This window comes from Sus scrofa, chromosome 8 (assembly GCF_000003025.6).
Source record: "Sus scrofa isolate TJ Tabasco breed Duroc chromosome 8, Sscrofa11.1, whole genome shotgun sequence".
NCBI classification, from domain to species: domain Eukaryota; kingdom Metazoa; phylum Chordata; class Mammalia; order Artiodactyla; family Suidae; genus Sus; species Sus scrofa.
Window position 1 is genome coordinate 76,362,387 of NC_010450.4, and position 13,187 is coordinate 76,375,573.

Here is a 13,187-nt window from a genome sequence, read left to right on the forward strand (position 1 = left end):
CCCTCCCAACTCCTTTTGTGCATGAATAGCTCACTTCTGGCTCCTCAAAGCAAACAGGCAATAGCTCTTGCTTCCCTTCCTGTAGAGAATACTCCATGGCTGCACCTATGAGGAGTTCCGAGCAAGCCTTCTATCCCATCTTCCTCTCTGAATATGGAGGGAAGTTCAGCCCCCCAAAATATGCATTGAACAGCATGACAATTTGCAGAAATGTCAGACAGTTTACAAACATTTTGGGGGGTTCCATCGTGTCTCAGTGGTAACGAACATGACTAGTATCCATGAGGACTCAGATTTGATCCCTGGCCTCGCTCAGTGGGTTAAGGATCTGGTGTTGCTATGAGCTGTGGTATAGGTCACAGACACGGCTTAGATCTGGCATTGCTGTGGCTGTGGTGTAGGCCGGCGGCTGCAGCTCCGATTGGACCCCTAGCCTGGGAACCTCCATATGCCCTGGGTGCGGCCTTAAAAAGCAAAAATAATAATGATAATAATAATAAATAAAAAATTGGGGGAAGTACTTTTGGAAAGAAAAAGGAATAGAAGTTTCATAGACTCGAGATTTCAAGCCAGTAAGAGCTGATTTTAAAATTGAAATAAAATTTATGCAACATAAAATGAATGGAAAAATCAGCCTCGGGAGCTGAGGGCAGTGCAAACGGACTTCCTGAGAAATCCCAGGAGGTGGTTGGAAAGGAGAGCTCTCTTCACTGAGGCTCTGGTCTCTTTGCCTGAAAACAAAACCAATCAGTCTGTTTGTTATTGAATTTTTCTAGGTTTCTTTGTTTTCTATGACTTAAAACCATCTTTATTATTTCCTACTTCCCCACCACATTGTGGTTTTCAGAAATAGGAGCCCAGTGGGGAGTACGGTCTGCTGATGTTATTTTTTTGTCCCCTCAAACAGCCTACTAACTTAAAAATCTGCTACTTTTTTTTAAACTTATGTTGATTTATTTGCTTATGATTAAGGAGACCAGATTTAGCAAACAATATAGAGCACTCAGTTAAATGTCAATTCTGGGTAAACAAAAAAAAATTTTTGGCCCCGCCCATGGCATGTGGATGTTCCTGGTTCAGGGATCAAACCCACCCTGCAGCAACCCAGAGATCAAACCTGCTCCACTGCTGCCGTGACAATGAAGGGTCCTAAACCTGCTGCACCACCAGAGACCTCCAAAAATATTTTTAGTAAGTATAGGACATACAAAGAAAAACCAAAAACCTTGGTAATTAAGTAGTATAAAACAGTAATCCAAGAGGGGAATCAACTTTAGACAATCTAATAATGTAATTTGTCACTTTAAAAAGTAAATGAGAGGAGTTCCCTGGTGGCCTGGGGGGTTAAGGACCCAGTGTTGTTATTGCTGTGGCTCCGGCCACTGCTGTGATGCAGGTTCGATACCTGGCCTGGGAACTTCTGCATGCCATGGGTTTTCCCAAAAAAAAAAAAAAAAAAAAAAAAAATTAAAAGTAAATGAGAGGGAGTTTATCCAGTGGTAATAACTCTGATTAGGATCCATGAGGATGAAGGTTCGATCCCTGGCCTCACTCAGTGGGTTAAGGATCTGGCATTGCCGTGAGCTGTGGTGTAGCTCGCAGACGCAGCTCGGATCCCAAGTTGCTGTGGCTGTGGTGTAGGCTGGCAGCTACAGCTCTGATTTGACCCCAAGCCTGGGAACTTCCATATGCTGCAGATGCGGCCCTAAAAAGACCAAAAAAAAAAAAAAAAAAAAAAAAAAAAAGTAAAAGAGAAAAAAAAAATCATAGGATTATATTAACAGAAAAGAGATTGACAAAAGAGTGAGACTAGCCCATCAGTAGCACAAGGATCGATGCTGAAATTCTGAGGACTGGAGGCCTGTCGGACTGCTCAAGATGGAAGGGCAGGATTGACTCTCTTGGGAGGTAAAGTAGGATCAGAAGCCAGGCCAGCCTTAGCAACCTGCGTAGGGGCTTTGCCAACCCTAGAAAAATCCCCCCAGATGCCACTTGAAAGAGCTTGGGGTCTTGCTTCCTTTCTGAGCTTCCTGTAAGAAAACACACTGTCACCCTCTGCTGCCTCGCGGGCTGGCACGGGGAACTCCAGGTTATGCCCATAGTTCCTGGGGAAGGCACGCTGGCCACTGAGCTTGTCACCCCATCTCCCTTCCCTGCCTCCCTGATCTCTGTGTACCTCCACCACTTAGGTTTTGGTTTATCTCTGTTCTGCAGTGGCTCCTGGCGGCGCTGGGCTTGTGCTGACCTGAGCCAGGGGCCAGGCCAGCAAGGAGGCCTGGGTGACCCACACCCCAGCCCACCTCACTTATCCACCCAGAGCGAGGCTGACACGGTGGGCAGGGGGGCAGGGCATGGCGAGGAACGTGTGTTTTCACCTTACTCTTTTCCATTGTCATTTTGAAATTGGCTACTCAAAAGAGAGGCAGAAACATAATAAAAAACAGTTATTATGATTACTCACCTGAATACTTTCTGAATCACTTAATAATATTTTCTTCATTTTAAAGTACTTCTCTATCATCCCATTGATGGTAGAAAGAAAGCTTGCATGTTAAAAGTGTAAATATGGACTTCTCATTGTGCCTTAGCGGGTTAAGAACCTGACATAATGTCCGTGCTGATGGGGGTTTGATCCCTGGCCTCGCTCAATGGGTTAAGGATCCTTATTATTTTTTTTTGAGGGGGGGGGTCGTTTTAGGGCCGCACTCGTGTCATATGGAGGTTCCCAGGCTAGGGGTCAATTCAGAGCCACAGTAACTCAAGATCTGAGCTGTCTTCAACCTGCACCACAGCTCACGGCAACACTGGATCTTTCACCCACTGAGCAAGGCCAGGGATCGAACCCGCATCCTTATGGACGCTAGTCGGGTTTGTTAACCACTGAGTCATGATGGAATTCAATGTGGGTTGAAAATGTGGCTCAGATCCAGTGTTGCTGTGGCTGTGGCATAGGCTAGCAGCTGCAGCTTCAATTCAATTCCTACCCCAGGAACTTTCATATGCTACAAGTGCAGCTGTAAAAAGAGAAAAACAAAGCATATATATATGTATTCTGTGCCATAAAAATATATACATTTCTTTAAACTGCCTGATACTGGAGTTCCCGTTGTGGCTCAGGGGTTAAGGAATCCGATTAGGAACCATGGGTTTGCAGGTTCGATCCCTGGCCTTGCTCAGTGGGTTAAGGATCCGGTGTTGCCGTGAGCTGTGGTGTAGGTTGCAGACGAAGCTCAGATCCCGCATTGCTGTGGCTGTGGCGTAGGCCGGTGGCTCCAGCTCCGATTCGACTCCTAGCCTGGGAACCTCTATATGCTGTGGGAGCGGCCCAAGAAATGGCAAAAAGACAAAAAAAATAAAATTAAAATAAAAATAAACTGCCCAATACTGACAGGCCAGAATAGGATTCTAGAGAATGAGAAGGTACTCAGATGGTCAAAAATGCAGCTTCTCTGGGTTAACTTCAAGCCAGAGACAGCCTTAGTGTCTGGGCATGTCTGATTCAATACAATTTAGCTTTCTCTAAAAAACAAATAAACAAACAAAAACAAATTAAAAGTGTAAAATGAAAAAGGCATCCAGGTCTTGAGGGCCCCCATCCTGGGGATTGTTTTAACCTGCGAGTCTGTTGCAGCTGCAGGCGCATTTCTCAAGGGAATGTGGTAAAATGCAACCCAGCTCCCTAGGTGGTTTCCCAGAGCAGACCTTACTTAGTTCCCATTTGTTTAATTTTGCTTTTATTATGACGATTATATATTTTTTGCCATAGGAGACAGATCTAAAAATATATTGCTATGGTTTATGTCAAACAGTATTCTACCTCTGTTCTTGAGTTTTATGGTTTCACGTTTATGGAATTTTAGGTTTCAGGAGTTTTACCCTTTCAGTTCTTACATTTACATCTTTAAACCATTTTGAATTTATTTTTGTATATGATGGGAGAGAGTGCTTTTTTTTTTTTTTTAGGGCCATATCTGTAGCATCTGGAGCTTCCCAGGCTAGGGGTAGAATCAGAGCTACAGCTGCCGGCCTACACCACAGCCACAGCAACACGGGATCCCAGCCGAGTCTGCAACTTATCTGTAGCTCACAGTAATGCCACATTCCCAGACCACTGAGCCAGGCCAGGGATCGAACCCGTGTCCTCATGGTGCCTAGTTGGGTTCATTATCCCTGACCCACAAGGGAACTCTGGGTGAGAGTTTTCTATTTTCATTCTTTTGCATGTAGCTGTTCAGTTTTCCCAGCACTGCTTATTGAAGAGACTATCTTTTCTCCATTGTAAATTCTTGCCTCCTTTGCTGTAGGTTAGTTGCATGGGTTTATTTCTAAGCTCTCTGATCTGTTTCCTTGCTCTACATGTCTGTTTTTGTGCCACCATACTGTTTAGATGTAGCTTAGTAGTATAGTCTGAAGTCTGTGAGGGTGATACCTCCAGCTTTGTTTTTTTTGTTTGTTTGTTTGTTTTGTATTTTGAGGGCCACACCCATGACATATGGAGGTTGCCAGGCTAGGGGTTGAATCAGAGCTGTAACCACTGGCCTACACCACAGCCACAGCAATGCCAGATCCGAGCCGAGTCTGAGACCTACACCACAGCTCATGGCAATGCTGGATCCTTAACCCACTGAGCAAGGCCATGGATTGAACCTATGTCATCATGGATACTAGTCAGATTCATTTCTGCTGAGCCACAATGGGAACTCCCAGCTTTGTTCTTTTTTCTCAAGATTGCTTTGGCAATTTGGGGTCTTTTGTGGATTGTAGGATCATTTGTTCTAATTCTGTGAGTAGTGTCATGGGTATTTTGATTGTGATTGCATTAATCCTGGTAGTATGTCCATTTTAACAATATTAATTCTTCCAACCCAAGAGCACATTATATATTTCTATTTCTTTGTATCAATTTCCTTTATCAATGTTTTATTATTTTCAGAGTATAGATCTTTTACCTCCTTGTTAAGTTTATTGCTAGATATTTTATTTTTTTTTTGATGCAATTTTAAACAAGATTTTTTTTTTAACTGACTCTTTCTTTCTTTCTTTCTTTTTATGGTCACATCTGCGGCATACGGAAGTTCCTGGGCTAGGAGTTAAATTGGAGCTGCAGCTGCAGGCCACAGCCACAGCCACAACAATGCCAGATCCAAGCCACATTTGTGACCTAAGGTGCAGCTTGTGGCAATGCCAGATCCTTAACCCACTGAGTGAGGTCAGAGATCAAACCCGCACCCTTATAGACACTATATTGGGTTCCTAACTGGCCAAGCCACAACAGGAACTCCCTACTTTCTCTAATAGTCCATTATTAGTGTATAGAAACACAACAGATTTCAACATGTTAATCTTGAATCCTGCAACTTTGCTGAACTCATTTGTTAGTTGTAACAGCTTTAAAAAGACGATAGGTTTTTCTCTATAAAATATCATGTCACCTGCAAATAGTGACAGCTTTACTCTTGCTTTCTGATTTCAATGCCAGCATATACTTATTGATTTTTGCAGGGCTCTCCAGTCATCTTTAAAGCTGGGAAGGACAGTCTTCATGAATGGCGGCAAATTAAATCAATTGAATTCTAATTTAATTCTGTGACTTTCAACCAAGCATTCATACAGGACTCATTTAGAGAACTTTAAAAACATACCATTGCCTAGCCCACAGACTAGGCTGTCCTCAAGTAACTGATGTGGGTGGAGCCTAAAAACTGCCAGGTGATGTTGGTTGCAGTAAATGCTGTGGACAAGAGGAGTGACTGATAATTAAACACAACTACATGAGACTGGGCCACTCAGACCATGGTTCTCAAGGTATGGCCTCAGACCAGAAGCATCAGCATTTTACTTATTAATTTATTGGTTGATTGATTATTTTTTTATTTTTTATTTTTTTTAGGCACATGGAGGTTCCCAGGCTAGGGGTTCAATCAGAGCTGCAGCTGCCGGCCTACACCACAGCCACAGCAATGCAGGATCCGAGCCGCGTCTTCCACCTACACCACAGCTCACAGCAATGCTGGATCTTTAACCCACTGAGCAAGGCCAGGGATGCTAGTTAGATTCATTTTCATTGAGCCACAAAGGGAACTCTAACATCAGCATTTTAAAGGATTAGGAGTTGCCACAGCTTCAGTGTGGGTCTCACCTGAGGCTTGGATCTGATCCGTGGCCCAGGAATGCCACAGGGTAGCAAAAACAAAACAAAACAAAAACAAACAAAAAACCCAGACCTGCTAAATCAGAAGCTCTGGCAGCAGTGCCCAGCCATATGTGACAAGCCCTTTTGGTGTTTATGGAGCATAAACACTAACCGACTGCTGGTTCTGACCTCCAGGCCACTGGACCAGCAGTGACATTGCTGGAGATGTGGATTGTAAGCTCCAGGATGATCTCTCTTATTCAGACTTATTTGAATAATTGTGAATGAGTGTCACAGGTCTCTCTCAATATACCCTCATCAGAGGCTTTCAGGGGGTCAAGGCTTCAGTGATGATTTTTAAACGATTGTGCTCTTGTGATGGAGTGGGCGGCTGCTTGGAGCTGGGTTCCAGATTCCTGACCTGATTCTCCTCCAGTTGGCCAAGGAGGAGCATGGAGAACCAGGGGTGATTGGGGAGGGCCAGCTGTGAGCAGGGGCTGGAGCCCTGGTTATCAACCTTGACTGCACCCTGAAGTCTGTAAAAGATACTGAGGCCTGAGTTCACCCCAGGTATTGGATGCAATGGTTTGGGGTGGGGGGTGGCCTGGGCAGTGAGAGGGCTAAAATGTCCCCAGGTGACTTTAATGTGTGGCCAAGACTGAGAAGCACTGGTTTGGTTTGGCTGGATCTCATCCTGCTAACATGAATCTGGCTCTTTGCTGTAGACAGAGGTACAGGGGAAGTAGAAGGCGGACAGGCTTCTTGGGCTTTTTTTTTTTTTTAATTCTATGATTTTTATTTTTTCCATTATAGTTGATTTACTGTTCTGTCAGTTTCTACTGTACAACCAAGTGACCCAGTCATACAGATATATACATTCTTTTTCTCACATTATCCTCCATCATGTTCCATCACAAGTGACTAGATATAGTTCCCTGTGCTCTACAGCAGGATCTAATTGCTTATCCACTCCAAATGCAAAATTTGCACCTAGGGCTTGGTTTCTTGAGCATCCTGCAATCCACATTCAATCCAGTTATTCCACCAACCAGGATCCCATTTGAATACCTGATGCCTGCCATGTTTTCTTTCATTTCAACTCCTGAATTATAAGATGGTTTCAACAATCTGTGCATGGAGTCGACGCAACAGGGAAAGAATATGGCACCTGATTGAGGTCCACCATGCTTGACCATATCCTGAGTTTAACAACATTCTCTCATCATGTTTTATTTTACGTTGTCATCTCAGGGTGGCCATCTTTCAACTGATAGAGAATGCTTTTTTTTTTTTTTTTTTTTTTTTTACTTTAAAAACTAGAGTTTGGTGGCACATTTGTTCCACTTTCAAAAAAGAGAAGTTGGCTAGTTTTCTTCACCCGGAAGCAGGGTCACTTTCGCTTGGGCACAAGGCTTAGAGAGGTGACAAAAGGGTGGGGTGTCAGCCGGCTGCTCAACTCTAGGTTCACCTGAAGCATTTCCCCCCTTTTCCTATTTATGAAGATCTCTCCAGGGTCTTCGCCAGATGTGCGAAATCCGCGTCCCAGCTGTGTTGGATATGGAGCTGGTCGATAAGCGTTAGGAAGAGACGATACACTGTGCAGTTCATTATCTGGTAATTTTAGGGCTTTAGGATTAAAAGTACTGAAGCTTAATGTCATCATTCACGTGACCACTCCCGTTATCTCCTAGGGATGCTCCATTATCTGAGCAAAGAGAGCTGTTGAGAGGGAGAACCCTGGGGGGAGTTTGCACTGGGGTCACTTGGGGGAACAGCCACAGGGCCATTGGAAGGGAGGAGAGGTCCTGCCAGACCCACCCTGGAGCCTCTACACCCATCGCAGGCCGGGTTCAAAGACACGTCCCCACCCCTTACACAGCCCTTCTGCTTTCAGGGGATGGTCTTCGTCCTTTCTTCTGCTTCTCCTCCTCTGCGCTTTGCTGGCTGCTGCCTCTCTTGCTTCTTCCTTGCACTTGCTGCTCTTCATCTTTATTTCTGCAGCTTCTTCAGCTTTACCCTCGCTCCCGCCCCCAGGCCACACCCTACTTCCTCTGAAATATGTCCACATTTAGATAAGAGGACACAACAACAAAATGAAGAAGTTACACCGGGCAGATGAGTCTCCTGGGGAACAGAAAACAGATCAGTCTAGAGATGGGGAAACAGTGGGCAGAGGAGAGAGAGATGGCCACCGGGCCTGAGGGTGGCCCCTGGTGGAACACACTGCATTCTCACAGCTGGAATGGACTTTGCTCTTCAGATGGACACTATGGGGTGGGCAGGGCCGATGGTCCCCTTTGGGGGGGCTCTAGGAAAGAGAGAGTTGGAGGAAAGAGGGGCTCTTCCCAGGCCCCATGGCTCGAAAGGGCAGCATGTGGTCTCCAGGCCTGCTCTTGGCAACCTGAGCCCAGTCTCCCTCCCATGATGCCAGGAGCTATCCACTTGGTCCGAGCTCAGCCCTGCACACTCTGCAGGCCACAGGCTCCAGAACCACATCCTGAAGGCGTATGGGTGCATCCAAGGCAGTGGTGGACCCCTGAGTTTACATAACATTGTGCTCTTACCCAAGAAGCATGCAGTGGCACCTACAGGAAATCACCATTGACTCTTATGGGCTGGGCCTGGGGCGGCAGCAGACAGGAGGCACTGGTTTAGGAGCTGCTGTCTGTCAGCCCACAAGCCACAGGAGGACCCGCTGTCACGCTCCAAGGACATTCCCCTGAGACACCCTCCTCCTCCACTCCTGCCCCTGCTCCTGTGGCCTCCGGCTCCTCTCTGGCTTCCACCTTGGTTTCCTGGCTCAAACTTTTGGGCTGATCCCCAAGGTTTTTAGCCTCCCCCCACACCATTCTCATCACAAATTCCCTGCATACCCAGTCCTTCCCTGACTTAGTTTCTGCCAGTTCTCACTGAGCAGGGACTGGGCTGAAGTTGTCTCAGATGGGGTGTGAGGCCAGAGCCCCCAAAACTAGTTCGGTGCTGCAGCCAACAGCTGCAGAATGAGCCTGCACATGAGCAAACCCACAGGTGTGTGCAGGCGATTGTGGCAGCATCACGGGAAATACTATGAAATCACCCGAATCCCCATCAAGAGGAATGGGTTGTGATACAAATAATGGGAGGAAAAGACACTGATCTGTAAGGACATGGAATAATCTTCAAGTTTCAATTTTAAGAGAAAAAGGCAAGAGTCAGGACAGTATGTAAACTTTGCTATCATTTGTGTTAAAAAATGAAACAAGAAATGATACTTACATTTGCATATGCATAGAGTTCTCTGGAAGGCCCCTGAAAAAGTGGTCCCCTCTGGGGAGGGGAAACTAACTGGCTTGGGGGAAGGGTATACTCTGAGCTTAGCACCTTGTGTATAGCATCTGTTCAAAAAGTCTGATGAGCGGTTCCCGCTGTGGCACAGCAGGTTAGGGATCTGGCGTTGTATCTGTGGCAGCTCAGGTTCAATCCCCAGCCCGGCCTGGTGGGTTGGGGATCAGCGTTGCTGCAACTGTGGCGTAGGGCACAGTTGCAGCTCAGATTCAATTCCTGTCCCTAGAACTTCTATATGCTTCCTGTGGCCCCCTCCAAAAAAAGTCTGATTAAAAACAAGATAAACGCTTTAGAATCAATAGAGATGTGGAAACAGATGGAAACTTGGGGATCACTCTTTAGCTGTACATATTAGAACCTGAACACTGATGTATCTTTATCCTGCTTTCGGTATATACATGTGAGGAACACCACGTACTTTTTTTTTCCTCCTAGGGCCGCACCCACGGTATATGGAGGTTCAAGGCTAGGGGTCTAATCGGAGCTGTAGCCACCGGCCTACACCACAGCCACGGCAACATGGGATCTGAGCCATGTCTTCGATCTACACCACAGCTCATGGCAACACCAGATCTTTAACCCACTGAGTGAGGCCAGGGATCAAACCCGCAACCTCATGGTTCCTAGTCGGATTCGTTTCTGTTGTGCCGTGATGGGAACTCCCTTTCATTTTTTTTTACACCAGGTACTTAGACTCTGCAGTTTATCATTGATTCTGATGGTCTAGGGTGGCATTGAGCAACGTGATTATCAAATGGATTCCCTGGTCCTCGGGAAAACTGAGGAGTTTATATAATTATAAAATTAGACTGTGACCAAACAAGTATCTTTAGAAATATTGTCATGCAGTCCTGTGGAGACCTAAGGGCTGAACTGGCCTTGTCCTGGCTGGTCAGTCACTCCCTGGGTGATGGCTTAATGTGCAGTGCAGATCGTGGCTTCAAGCAGGTGACATCACCGTTTGTAGAGCCCCTTTCGCCTTGGACAGAATTTTCACATAAATTATCTCACTGGATAAGCTTTCTGTAGCCTTAGCTTATATACTGTTTTTCTCAATGGGTGCCATCTCAACAGTAGGCAACATTGAACTGTGATCACTACAGGACCGAATGAGGAAAGATTTTTCTTTCTTTCTTTTTTTCTTTTTCTTTTTGCATTTTACTGCTGCACCCACGGCACGTGGACGTTCCCAGGCTCAGGGTTAAAGTGGATCTACAGCTACCGGCTTATACCACAGCCACAGCAATGTGGGATCCCAGCTGTGTCTGCAACCTACACCACAATGCCGGATCCTTTATCCACTGAGCGAGGCCAGGGATTGAACCCGCATCCTCATGGATACTAGTGGGTTTGTTTCCGCTGAGCCACAGTGGGAACTCCTAGGAAAGATTCTGCAAATACTCATCTAGCCACCAGTCCTTTCCTGTCCTATGAAGAGCCCACGGGGTGGTTTTCCAACGCAATCTGAAGTCCCAACAGAATAAACCTGCTTACAGCTAAATTAATGGGGAAAGTGATAAAGATTCATGTTATTCAATAAGTTTAAATACTGGGATAGTTTCCTTAGTTTCTAAGGGAACTTCCCCCTTGAGAATTTTATTTTATGGAAAAAACACACCTTGTATTTTTGAATCCAGGAGAGTTTCTGTGTGGTCACTTCAGAGGCAGACTTAGTTCTTTGCAGAACTGAGACCTGACACTGATGTCTGATCAGTCACCCAATTTTAAAGAATTCTTTCCCATTGGTGGGTAACCTTTTATTAGAAGTTATGGCCAGGTGAGAGTTCCCTGGTAGGGCAGTGGATTCAGGATCCAGTGTTGTTACTGCAGCAACTTGGGTCACTGCTGTGGTGTGGTTTCAATCCCTAGCCCAGGGAACTTCTGCATGCCTTGGGCACAGCCAAAAATAAATAAATAAAATTAAAATATTTTTTTAAAATTAGGGTACAGTGCATTCGTTTTACCTAAAAAATGTTGTATGGAAAATACTTAATTCTCAGGAAATAGAAATTTAGGTTTATACAGAAATGTTATTAAAATATCCTTTAGGAGTTCCCAATGTGGCACAGTGGAAACGAATCCAACTAGTATCCATGAGGATGCAGGTTTGATCCCTGGCTATGCTCATTGGGTCGGGGATCCAGCTTTGCTGTGAGCTGTGGTGTAGTTCCCAGACATGACTCAGATCCGGTGTTGCTGTGGCTGTGGCTGTGGCGTAGGCTGGCAGCTGCAGCTCAAATTTGACCCCTAGCCTGGGAACCTCCATATGTCGTGGGTGCGGCTCTAAAAAGCAAAAAATATATATATCCTTTAGAATACCCTGGAATATCACTCTTGACACAACAAAGCCTCTCAGTGCCCTTTTCTGAATGGCATCTGAAGCATTTGGTCTGGGCCAAACTGCCTGCACTTGTGGGACACTTATCTCTGGGCTCTGATTTCATGTTCAATACACTCCCAGCTTGAGCTCCTTTTAGGTTGGGTCAATACTCTGTGCCACACTGACTGGAAGAGACCAGATCCAGTGGCTCAAGTTTAGCACTGGATGCATATCGGACACACTTCCAATTGCTAAAAACCTAACAGACTAGCTTTGTCTCCACGACCATCTCACTATTGTGTGTGTTCCCACAGATGATATGGAGCAACCAGAACACTCAGCAGAAATACCCCTAGAAGTGGAAAGCCAGGATGAAGGGACTGTGACGCCAAGCGCATTTGCTGCAGTGACCACAGAAACATTACCTGCCAATATATCATTTCCCCTTATTGAGGAGGATGGAGCCCAGGCAGAGTTTATGCTAATGGTATTGGTCCCATCGATTTTATTGGCCCTCCTTCTTTTGTCCGTGGTATTCCTTGTCATACACCGCAAAAGGAAAAGGAATAAACGAGGTAAATCTTTTGCCTAGACCCATTTCCAGATAGTGGTTTCACGTGTTAATGCACAATTGATAAATCACATTACTTTTTGCTTCTACACAGAGCCCTCTAGCCAAGGATCTCACAGTGCTTTGCAGACAAGTGAGTACATTAACACCTGCCTGGAGTCTGGGACGGGGTGGGGGGAGGAACTGAGAGGTTTTTTAAGTTAAGCAACTACATGAAATAATATGAAGAATGACTTATTTCAATGAAGTCTTCCAGAGTTTGAAGGTGCCATATTCCTTTCTTTGTGTTAAAAAAAAAAAAAAAAAAAAGAGAGAGAGAGAGGAGTTCCTATATGGCACAGTGGGTTAAGAACCTGACTGCAGAGGATCAGGTCCCTGCAGAGGTGAGGGTTCAATCCCTGGCCCAGCACAGTGGGTTAAAGGATTGCAGCTGTGGTTCAGATTCAATCCCTGGCCCAGGAACTTCGTAGACCACAGGTGCGGCCATAAAATAAAATAAAAAAATTTCTTTTAAAAGAATGTTTTCAGCTTAAATTGAAATTTAAAATACACAGTTGCCACATCTGGACCTAATCTAGATGAGGGCTCAATGTAACATTTCCTAATTGTTGGAGGAAACAGTAAGGCTGGGGAAGCAGTGGGACAGATTGGAGTCAGGGGTGGGAAGGCGGGAGTCCTTGGGGTCATGGCCACGAGAAGGAGTCTTCCATCTGTGCTTTGTCACAGGTACTGTTCTCCCATTCTGCCGCATCCCAGTTTGATCTTGAAAAGCCCTGGGTAAAGCATTGTTTATTCTCATGAAAGTTATGCTAACTTTTAAAATGACATTCCTGATGGAC

The 13,187-nt window shown here is 45.4% G+C and overlaps 1 protein-coding gene across 2 annotated transcripts in view; it reads left to right on the forward strand.

Annotated features, from left to right (window-relative positions):
* TMEM154 (transmembrane protein 154) overlaps nt 1-13,187 on the forward strand; it is a 42,279-nt gene that overhangs the window by 7,337 nt on the left and 21,755 nt on the right. Inside the window, exons 1-3 of one of the 2 annotated variants that reach the window (XM_021101510.1) lie at nt 5,277-5,805; nt 12,092-12,352; nt 12,443-12,481. In XM_021101510.1, coding sequence (XP_020957169.1) covers nt 5,772-5,805; nt 12,092-12,352; nt 12,443-12,481 — 334 coding nt within the window. In that variant the 5' untranslated portion in view covers nt 5,277-5,771. Of the gene's footprint in view, nt 1-5,276; nt 5,806-12,091; nt 12,353-12,442; nt 12,482-13,187 lie in introns of those variants that run through there. The other variant, XM_003482422.4, reaches the window with a different exon arrangement.